The sequence below is a fragment of the Formica exsecta genome, unplaced genomic scaffold (genome assembly GCF_003651465.1).
Source record: "Formica exsecta isolate Colony F162 unplaced genomic scaffold, ASM365146v1 scaffold1505, whole genome shotgun sequence".
Classification (NCBI taxonomy): Eukaryota; Metazoa; Arthropoda; class Insecta; order Hymenoptera; family Formicidae; genus Formica; species Formica exsecta.
The window spans coordinates 84699-96911 of record NW_021848831.1 but is presented as its reverse complement, the minus strand read 5'-3'; the positions used below and the strand labels follow the sequence as shown (position 1 = coordinate 96911).

Genomic DNA, 12213 nt, shown 5'->3' with positions numbered 1-12213 from the left:
ATATATATATATATATCCTGTGTACATCTCCTTCCTATATTTTCCAGAGTTACATACTCATCGATTATCAGAAATTATGTATCATTGTTACCTAAGGCGTATCTTTCGTTTACGTTCACTGAACCAATGCTATTGTCATACTCACATTTTGTACGTAAAATAGTAACCGTAGAACATATGAAAATGTTTGTGCATGTTGTATTCTCTCTTCGGCAAAAGAAAAAAATTATTTAAAACAAGTGTTGTTTTAATAATAGCGCAAAATTATTATATTATTATATTTCCGTTTTTGAGATGTATAAAACAGGGAGATGTATAAAAGGGAGAAGCAAGATAAGCTTTCTTCCTATATCTTGCCTCGTGTCTTGCATGTTTCATTTATATTTTATTTCGAGATGACATTAACTCAATAATAATATAGTAAACCATAGGCTTGACAACTTCATCAGTATTTGAGAAATAAATAAATCATTCAACTAAAATGCACGTAACATTTAAAAATCTGATATAAATATAGAAGAGGGAAGAATGTATATCTACGCTCCTCTCTTTCCCATAAAAGCTCTTAGAGATGGTGGAATAAAATTATGGATTAATCTATATCGGATTCCTCTCATATGTTTCTCGGTGACTTTCCTACTTCGAGCTCTCTTAGTTGTTTAACGATGAAAGAGCGCTTGACCGCCTGGCTAACTACCAAATTCGCTCAAGTAGTGAAATAATAGAGACAAATATCGTTGGCAATAGACTTGACATTGGCACTGACTGGCTGAAATTGAGATCGCATCCATTTGAGACTGTTGCTGCCATTGGCATTGATAAAGGCTGGCGTTAGTATTCGGGTCATCGCGGTTTCTCGCGTTTGCGCGTATGAGATATGCGTTATTCGGATGAGCACAGCCGACTGTGTCATCTGTTTCCCCAACCTACGCAATTCGCAGCAACAGGTTGCGAAAGGATGCCGGTGTAAACTCTTTGATCGTCGGGGTAATTCCATTTTTTTTTTTTATCAGAGTATCTACTCAAATCTTGTAAAAAAATTCCCTGAAAATTTCCTAATCTTTTAGGTATTTTTATAAAATTCCAGGTAAAGAGAATATTTAAAATTTTTTTCTTAATTTTTCATTTGCATAATATTTTCATTTTTTTATCACTAAAAATTACAACAAAGAATATGTACTGTATGTTCAATTTTTCGTTAAGGCATTGAATATATATAAACAAAGTTAGATATATATTTATAATATATTTTAAATACTATAATTCATTTGGCTCACTGATTGTTAACAATATGAGAGCAAAATTATCAAAGAGAGAAAATTTGTTTAAAAATTCCCCGAGTCCCAATAAAATTCCATCATTCCCCGATTTCTCCAGGTACAAAAGAAATCTCTGAGAATTCCAGAGAGTCGGCACCCTAATTTATCGTACATTGATTGCCATAAATGAACACACTTTCAACGAGTATATCAAAGACATCGGCTATCGTGTCTTCTAAACTTGATCCTCGCGAATCTTGTCTATCGTCGTTGTGTTGAGTAACATCGAAAGCGGCTATCGACAAATAAGTAGAAACCGCATTTTCGCCGACTTTCGTTTTTCATATGCCACTACAATTAACGTCCGCGTCCGTCTAGCTTAAATGGCACGAGGAAAATAATATATATCTCTCTTGCGAGTGTTAATTTCACAGAAGCGAAATAACGGATTAAGAGCAGAACGGTAATAGAGCTAATGCGGGAGCGATGCCACGAAACAGGCCGTTGTAAGCGTTCTAAAACCTAATTAAGGCGACGCGTCCGTTATATACTCAATTTTTTTTAAATAATAGTTTTATAAAAAAATGTTTTGAATAAAAGTTATTGTGTGTGTGTGTGTTTAAGGAGATTTACATAATGGCTTAAACAAAAATTTTAAAATATTTTTGTACTATTTTCCATGAATTTTTTTTTTTTTTTAATGGAATATATCTATTTTACTACAGTTTTGTGAGATACTTTATGATAAATTCGATAATGTGCAATAAAGTGAAATGTTTAATAATCATTTATGAGATATTGCACTATGTTGTCTTTTAACAATATTTTAATTAAAGATTAATAAACACTTTTTTATTGAAGATATTTTCTTTTTCCGCTCGTATTTAAAAGCAACAGTGACAATATCATTAATAATTTTATGAAAATCTCACATTATTGCACATAATCAAATTTGTCATAAAATACCTTACAAAATTGTCATAAAATAGAAATATTATTGCATTTAAAAAAATGACACTGTCATGGACATGTAAGAAAGAATAATTTAAAATTTTCGTTTGCCATTATTAAATGAAAAATAACTTTTATTCAAAACCTTTTTTTTTTTATATATAACTCTATTTATTTAAAAAAATAACTGAGCGTATACTTAAATCAAACACACTGTATAATGCAATTAGTAGTAATGAAGAACCTCTCGACAATTTTCCGCAACAGGATCGCTTACCCGGACGGTTTTCGGTTTCGTTGGAACATGCCGGGTTATAGCCGTCGTCGACACACTGGCGGCTTCCTGCAGATACCTCGGATGAGCGCGTTTCGTCAAGTCTTCGGCGACGCTGCGCTCCTCGCCGCGTGTCAGAGTCGTCGTTTTACGAACGATGCGAGTGACGATGCGCTTCGTGCCGTTCTCACCGCGTCTCGACGTTTTCGTCGATTCGATCGACGAACCTGCGAGCGAGCGAACACCATCGTGAAACGGACCGTTGAACCGAGCAACGGTTTCGCGCTCGATCGAACTTGGTAGAGGATTCGTTTGACGATGCGCTAACATTAAACAACGCTGTCGGATATCTACGTACAAATGCGTCTACAACTGCAATTATCATTTCCCGATTTCTATGAGCTGCGCATGCACACAACATCGTCTACAGATGTGCGTCTTGGTTAGCAGCAGCAAAATTATCTCCATTTACTTCGCAAAATACGGTAAACTGCAATTGAGTTTAGTTGAGTGAGATAGACGTGCCTCTTTAAGTCACGATGATGTAACAGCTAGCTCAGTACATCTCGTTGAGAAAAGATCCCCTCAGAAACATTGGAGAGAAAACCATTGCACGCCAAGTGTATCGATGCTAGCGATATACTGGCGCATTGTTGCAACAATGTAAAATCGGATGTGTCATAATTCCATTGAAAGAGTTTCATAGATCACTAAACAGTATTTTATTCTTTATTACTATATATTTATTTTATTTTATAAATATATTTGATCGTCTTTTCTCATCACGAAACAGTTAAACAGCTTTAATTGTACTATTCATAATTTCATTGTTTCAGTAAAGACCAATTAATTAAAGATAAGGATCACTCTCTCAGAGAGATTACTTTTAAGCTAATTGCTAATTAGTACTCGCGAAATAGTCACGACTCCTTCGGCAAACGTCAAGGAATAACCCTGTCAAGTCTCTCTTAGAGCGTTCCTATCAGCGCGACGTCAACGTGAATCCTTTCCATTCTTTCTCCTCGATTTCGAAACGCTACCTAAGACCTCGGTCGACAATCGGCGCTTCGTGTATATAGCTCGCAGATCATCGGCGGAGCGCGATCCCGTTGGACTGGGTGAAACGCCATCGTCACGTTTGTCATCCTCCCTCGTGCCTTGCACGAACAGCCTACCTCCCTTGCTGAATCGATAGAGCGACATTGTTTTTTTTTTTTTTTTGTGGATCACGAGGCGTGTATAGCACACTCGTGCTTATCGCTCTCTTCCTGCCCCGGCTCTCCCCGGACCGAGGATCGTTCAAACCGCGAGTCGTCCGCGAGCTACAACTGTTCATTTACATACGTACGTGATACAACAATACCGCGTCGCACCAGGCTGCTCGCTGTTTGTATTTTTCACGTGAATATACTACGTTAGTTTAATTAAATGAGACCGCGCGATGCCGAGTGTATTTGCCTAGCAAGATAGAATTACTTTCAAACATCGTATAACAATATTTAGCGTGATAATAAAAAGTATCGTTAGCTCTCGTATATTTTCATCGTCCAAGTATGATCGTGCGATCTTCAACTCCTTTGTGCGATATATAATAACTGCGAGATTCAAAATGTTGGTATAAAATGAAAATCAAACAGCCATAGATATTTTTAATTCAACCATGTGACGAGAAGATTAAAGATCATTATATTTTGACGTTTGGAATCAAGGAAAAGTCGACGAACCGAAGAATACGAGCTACAGTCGCTATGATACGTTTTTACGGCAATATCCTCGTGAGATCATTTTAGAGGACTCGTTGACAGTCAATTTGATAGTCGTTAAAATTTATCCACGGCTGATTGTACGTATTTTTAATAGCATCTTGCCGGTGATTCCGGCAGAGTCCAAGTATCGCGCTAACTGTAGCTCGTTCGCGCCGGCACGTTAACCAGGCGCCGTAAAGCGGAACCGCGCCGGTTAGAGACAGCACAGCGGGCTGGTGCGAATGTATCAGCGTGCGAATGTTATGACAATTTGTTTTCTCTCTCTCTCTTTTCGACAACACGGACCTGTGAAAGATAGTCGGCGCGCACTCGACGTGGTCAACATTATGCGCGACGATCTCTCTCTCTCTCTCTCCTGAAACACCTAATCTCGCGAACTGACAACTGACCACGCACGACACGACCACGAGCACTAATGAGGACGAAGACAGCGACGACGACGACTACGGTGATGATTGAAAATGATAATCCAACTGACGACGGGCGAGCGAACTCTATGCGCGACACGCCGGACGATCGCCGCGTAGCATCCGGCCGTCGTGGCGAGAGTAGGCCAACGAAATGCGCACAGGTGAGAGACGTTTCTCCCCCTCTCCTCTCTGGCACTTCTGCTCTCCCACCTTTTTTGCCATCACCACCCACCTGACGTTACCTCACGCTTCGCCGCACCTCGTCGCGTGGTGTACCATGCGATGCATCCACCTCCTGCCCCTTACTTATGTCACTGATTGAAAATAAATTTGATGTTTACAATCATTGTGTTTTTTTTTTCTTTGTTTTGGTTAAATTATTCTCGATATCTCTATCAATATTCAAACTTAGAAAAAAGGGAGTCTATTCGAAATTTGTAAAAAAATTCTTGAGAATTCCCTGATTTTTCCAGGGAGTAAACACCCTGAAGAACCTTTTTAGGATTTGACGTTTTCCTTTTTTAATTCCATCATTTTTAGCCATCGCGTATAGCTATTTTCTTTTTTTTTACAACTTAAAAAAATATCTTTTAATAATATTATCCTCCCAAATTATATTTTCTCACGATAACAATGGCGAAAGAGAGATCATAGATTCGCTCATTAATGCACTCCATTATACATCGCCAATCTCTTTTGGATCGCGCATGCGTCCTCGATCGATCGACTTCGCATGCAGTGGAAGCTCGTATTACGATCGGTAGACGCTTCCTCTCCCTTCTCGTCGTCGGGACGTCATCGTCGCGCGTCCTTCCTCCTTTTCCTTTTCTAGATATTTCGCGTTCCACCGGCGTGCAAACACGCGCGCGAATACGTATATATATTATACGTATCTTTCCGCGACCCACGACATTCCGCTCGTCAGGGTCTCGAACGGTACCGTGCATAATTTACGCGTGAGCGGTGGAGTTGTTTATCTCGATATCAAGGTCGAGCCGCAATCGGGAACGCGACCTTGATAAAGACCGAGATTCCTTCGCGACAGGCCTAAAAAGGAAGCGAACCGAGCAATCCTTGCGTTTTGGTGACATCACCAAGAGAGTCCGAGTTTCGGTAGACGTCTGATAAGCACCACGGTCTTGATAAGCACAGCGGTGATAACGATAAGAGTATGAACATATGAGAGAGCCGTGAGAAACAACCGCGAGATCGCAGATATACTATTCGCATATATAAATGAAAACAATAATTATTATATATATTGTAATTGTGTCGCTAGCTTCATGTTTTTTAATTAAAAAGATAAATTATTTTAGAGATAAAAATGTTTAGAAGACGTTTTAAGAGAGGGACGTCTTTCAGACGTGCGTTATTTAAGATTCATAACAAATAACAAGTCGCAGAAACAGACGTATTATTACGTATAATTACTCGATACAGTAGATACGTAGATACTCTAGATAATCTATGCGGAAGCTTAAGATATATTCGTAAAATATGCAAATGTCATTTGCATCAGCTGATACGTAGAATTTTCAGCGAACTAACAATCTCGTCGTTTTTGGAATGGCGTGGGTCCTTGTTTAGGTCGCACATTCCGCACCAATTGTAAGTGTTTAAGAATGCAACGAGCAAGGTCTTCATGTTAATAAGTTGTTTGACGAATTAAGGTACGTCACGTAACACATATCATAAATTGGCATCGATACGCTTCCGATTCTCGTGGACCAAACGCGGTAATGTCGATCCGAATGAGATAATTACGTAGCGCGATTCCCCCCTTTTATACGTTCCGAAGGCGTTCGAGATAATAGGATAATGGAAAATCCATGTCGTAATTGCTGGCAGTAAAAAAAAAGAAGACTACCTCGATAATTTGCTTCTTCTCTTTAATTGTCCTCGTCAATAGCATTTTTATAACAGCGGAAGCAAATTATAATCCTACGATCCAATTTTGCATCGCCAACTATTTCATCTCGATCTTTGAGACAAATCACGATGGAGATTGTGATCATCATATTTCTTCAGAATATTATAGAAAGGTCCGAATATCGAGCGCAAACGACAGGAAGGAAAAGCGACCCACTTGTGCCACTTTTTATTCTTTTCCTGTCCTGATGAGGGGTGTGTCTCGCATCTATCAAGATCCAAGATATGCGACATACGTACACATAAATTGCTTGTGATAAAATAGATTTATGTCGCGTGAAAGGTATGTTTTTAGATAGAAAAGAAAAAGGGAGAAAGAATCTTCTACTAGCTTCAGATATTTCATTAATATTAGATTAATTCAACTGTTCAACCAAGATGATTAGAAACAAATGCGGAAGCGAGAATAGAATTCTCAGACGCTGATGTATACGCGTCGATTCCGACCGATACGGCGCACAATCAAGCTTTCATTGCAAATTTATACGCGTGCCGACACTTAGGCAAAGAGGTCGATGGCCTCTGGTGGGTCCTAGGAAAAAAAAGGATTCGAGAAAACAAAACGACAAGCGGCAGCAAACGTGAAAGCCTGGTGAATAAAAAAAATATATAAAGTCGTCAAGATTATAACAATTGATCCATTATATATATTCTTGATGAAATTGACTTCTTTTGACATATCAATTTTAATCAAGAATATATAAAGTGTCTCTCTTCAATCGGATATCAATTATAAATTTCTTGACAGACAATTGGCGGGAAATATGTTGTAATGCACTTTCTCATAAAATTATCAAATGTTTAGCCACATCAAGTCCTTGCATCAGTTGCAATATACAAATATTATAATTGCGAAACTATATATGCTAATTGTACGCGGAGATCACAAGGCGGATATGAAGTCATCGCACCCGAGGCCACTTGATTCGTTCCGTCGTGGCTTCTGCCGTCGTGGGTACGCTAATTCGTTGCCTTTGGTGTAAAGATGGAATATAATCCAGCCGCTGTAACCCGCACAGTATATCGTGCGCATACAGCACGCAACTTGCACGGGTATATAGCTCTTTTATACAATGGTTAAGAATAAGAAAGTGACAACGAACGAATACAATGAGCAATTTCTCCCCAGCAATAATGACATTGGGAAAAGCTCATAAATAAGCAAATAAGGTATTTAAATTTAAATAAAGCTATGTATATGTACACGCGATCGGAATATTTAATATTAATACGAATAATCATGACTAGAATATATAACGTCAACATTAAATCTCCACAATGTAAGTACCGGTTCAACTTTCGCTCTCATTCGCTCGTTAAGATAAGCAGCGTAAATTAAAAATTGTACCGATCAATATGGGCCACTAATCGGTAGTTAAAAGGTTTGAATATACATAGTTACAACGTCTTTGTGAATGTCGACTCTTTGGAAATCAATGGCAACGATCCCAGACGAGAAGCCTTGCCTCGCAAGGAGAGTGAAACTCGTAACCAGCACGCATCGAAACCTGTACTTACGGACCCTGAATGATTTCGCACGCAGGTGAATGATGTCATTCGTAATAGCGTCATCATCGAAACATTCAGCACGTCCGAAGACGCTATTTAAGAGAGCGCCATGAAATGACTATTAAGTCTTCTCGCGAATATTTTTATTCTTGAAAAAAAAAAAGAAAGAACTAAAAAACTTGAGATATCAACATTTTTTTATCAGATAATTATTATATATAAACGGAAATCATTATCGTATCATACAAGAACTAAATTCTTAATATTTCTCATTAAGACGAAAAGAATATCAAACAATATTTCGTAAGATAAAATGCGTAAAAGATAACATTTTCGAAAGAAGACGCAGTAAGGAAAAAAAAAACTGTATCTAATAGCAAAATTATGTTTATCGGAAATGACAGACCCGTAGATTTCCTAAGGCGATGGATAAATTACGCGATCGATTAGCGAAGACCTTCAACTGCATCTACCCTGGGGAGCTTAATATTGCGCCTCCATGTTTTTTTAAAGCGATCCTTTTATTACCGATTCCACCCACGCAATTTTATTACCGAGCAAAACATCGCGCTTAATACGCACTTGCGTACGACCAACAGCGCGTAAATAACGTGTGATCGAAATTATCGCGACTGTCTTTCAAATAAGTTAAATGGACCGAGTTTTCCTCATTAAAAAACCTTGAATAGCTCGATTCAGTTCCAAAGTACCGTATATATATTATATATATATATATAATAAAAGACTTGAGACAAGATTCTAAATTTATATATTATATATATATATATATATATATATATATATATATATATATTACATTCACAGCGAGTCATGTCGCTGCGCAGATCGGAGGTCACAACTTAAACGAGCATGTGAAAATTAGCAAGGTGAGACGTTAATATTCACGGTATAAACTCTATCTCCGAGATCTCCGATAAAAAGGACATTGGCACGGAGCCAGGAGAGAAAAACGGTCAGCATAATAAATCCTGATTTTATTTTAACTGCAGAAATACTTCGCAACATCAGTTAGCAAATAATGCAAGTAATGCTAATCACGTTATACATTGCGTCAACTTTATCAAAAAAGATATTTGTTACCTAATTTAAGAAAGCAAATGATATTACATAATAAAATGTTGAAAATATTTTCTGTATCCGAGAATTAAGGGCACAGTCTATTTTAGCAGTATAAAACATTAATGATTTTTAGAAATTATTTTTAAGTATATTAAAATTTGATCTTAGCGTTTTACATATGTTTTTATTGATGTGTAGATAGTACGTCGAGATTTTTTAAGTCTTGGCTATTTAGCTTTTTTTGTTCAATATAAGCTTCTGCGCATAACATTTTCAAAAACAATGGTCTGACACGCGGCTGCTCGTGTAATTGTTTGAAATAAAAAAAAATTGATCTAGTTTTATTCTGTAAGATATTTTTGAAATATCAAACCTAATTAGATTTAGAACCCAATTAAAATTTAAAAATTTAATATTTAATATTTTTCTGACTTTTCAAGAAATAAAAAAATTTCAACAAAAAATTAAAATATCTAAGTTTAAAAGAAAAAACGCCCAAAAAAATCAATTTCTAATATTCTTCAAAAAAATTCCTGAAAATTATTAATTTTTTCATATTGCTAGAGTAGACTGAGCCCTTAAATTAAATCCCCCAATTTCGAATACACACATTGAAAGAAAACATATATTTCAATTATTTGTGAATTCTGAATAAAATAGAGAGATAATGAAATAATCTAAATAATTCAAGCTTGCACATATAAACAAGATTTCCTTTCTTCATGAATGAATCTGTATAGGACTTGAGCGTGGGCATTCAGATGGGAACCAAGTGGAAAACCGAGTGCTCATTCATTCGCTCGTTCTAATTCAGGTGTAACTACCTGTACGAGCCATCTGTGTTTAACGAAGCGATCGTCTTGGCAAGTATCGTCGGTAAAGCAGAAAATAATTCATAATTTCATATACGATTGCGTAACCACTTTGATTCCCAAACATCATCTATACGCGCTCAGGATGATGATCATTTAGGGGATGTAAATGATCGACTTACCTTGCGTCGCCATCTCTGCGGCGCAAAAGAAAAGAAAATTTACTATTAGAAGGGTCAACTACTTAAGACGTTAAGATTAAATATAAAACTATGTTTTTTACTTAATTCATCATACATAATCGGCTCTGCATGGCTTTATTTATCCTGATACTGATATAGCAACGCACAAAATAAAAGATTGCATTTCTTATATAATATGTTTTCAAAATATGCTTTTCGAACATTAAAATATTTTTTACAAGTTAATAAAGTTACAAGCATTCTGACTAACAAAAAAAAAATATATAAGTATATATATTTCAAAATGCAAACAATTATAAGACCTTATTGTAAAGTTCTGAGAATGAAACTCTTCTTTTCAATTAGCACTAACTGCGTAGAGTGAGGGGGATGCAGAAAGATGAATAAAACGCGCAAAAGAAAGCCAGAAGAAAAAAAGATAAAGAAACACAGAGATGCAAACAATCATTCTTTTTATTTCAAATTTATATATCTGGCATTTCTAATATATAATTTTCTTTTCCTGCACTGTGCAATTCTGAAGGCGCCATCGGAAAGGGCAAACACTAGTCGTCTTTATGCTCGCGTAACTCGGTTACTCGGTTCGCGCCTTCGCTCGACTTTTTGCGATTCCTTTAAAAAGAAACGCGGATGGATCCTTCTCGCCGGCATAAATGCGTACCCGACGTGCCTTCTGTATTTATCTCGAACCGCATACGGTAGCGTGATTCGCCATCAAAAGAAATATTCATGAGCGAGTATAAGACGCCGCGTTTCGAAACTCGCACGAGCGTTTCGAGATTCGCCGATATCGGGCGTGCCAGGAGATACAGACAATCGATATTAGCGCGTCTTTATTTCATCATGCGTGTTCGTCTCGGCAGTAATTTAAACTAAGAAAAATTAAGAGAATTGCGGGCGATTAAAAACTACGCGATTAAAGATCTAAATATTTTCGAGCGTAAAATGCTGCTAAATAATTTTTAGATTTTAATTAATCGCGGTATCTTAAAAGCTCAGACTATTTTAGCACTATGAAAAATTGATGATTTTTAGAAATTTTGTTTGAAAAATATTAGAAATTTATCTTTTTGGTGTTTTATATTTTACATTTGATGTTTTATTGATGTTTAAACAGTATTTTTAAATTTTTAGCTTTTTTTTATTCGAAAATACATGGTTCGACGATGTGACATGCTCCTCATGTAATTATCGTAAATGAAAAAACTGGGTTTAGTTTTAATCCGTAAGATATTTTTGAGATACTGCACCTAATTTTATCGGAGAAAATTGAAAAATAACAAAGAAGTGTCATTTTAAAATTAGATATTTCAATTTTGCTGAAATTTGTTTATTTCTTCGAAATCAGAAAAATATTAAATATTAATTTTTTAAATTCTAGTTAGGTTCAGTATCTCAAAAATATCTTACGGATTAAAACTAAACAAAGTTTTTTTTTTTTTTATTTACGACGATTACACCGAGCAGAATAAATCTTAAAATGATGTGAATAATTTTGTAGAAAGTTAATATTTAATAAAGATTTTTAATTATAAAATGAGGAGCAGCATGTCACACTGTCGAATCATGTATTTTCGAACAAAAAATTGCTAAAAATTTGCAAGTATTGACCTACTGTTTAAACATTAATAAAAACATATGTAAAACATCAAAAAGATCAATTTCTAATATTCTCCAAAAACAATTCCTAAAAAAATCATCAATATATTTCGTACTGCTAGACCGGGCTCATAATGTATATAAATTGCAAAGTAAAATAAATGTATTCTCTTAGAGATTAAATGTATTTCATATTATGCGTCGCGGCGATTCGGCCAAGCGCGACTACTCTCGACTGCCGGTCCGGCACGAGACGAGCGGCCGTCCTCGCTTTCGCTTTTCTTTGGCACAATGCACGTGATTCCACGCGAGCTATATACGTTCGTTTTACCGGCACCTACCACAACGTTACATCGAAAGATACGGGCAATCTAAAAATAGCGTGGGACACAACGTACCGGCGAGATCTATCGCGAGAGTA

General features: G+C 36.5%; 1 protein-coding gene across 8 annotated transcripts in view; it reads right to left on the bottom strand.

Moving 5' to 3' along the window:
* Nucleotides 1-12213, bottom strand: part of LOC115232900 (dystonin) — a 112243-nt gene that overhangs the window by 54351 nt on the left and 45679 nt on the right. The window contains exons 1-3 of one of the 8 annotated variants that reach the window (XM_029803067.1): nt 4536-5049; nt 3525-3812; nt 2488-2711 (exon numbers count right to left, since the gene is read on the bottom strand). The exons of the other annotated variants lie outside the window; for them this stretch is intronic. Coding sequence (XP_029658927.1) covers nt 2488-2711; nt 3525-3687 — 387 coding nt within the window. The 5' untranslated portion in view covers nt 3688-3812; nt 4536-5049. Of the gene's footprint in view, nt 1-2487; nt 2712-3524; nt 3813-4535; nt 5050-12213 lie in introns of those variants that run through there. 8 annotated transcript variants of the gene reach the window in all.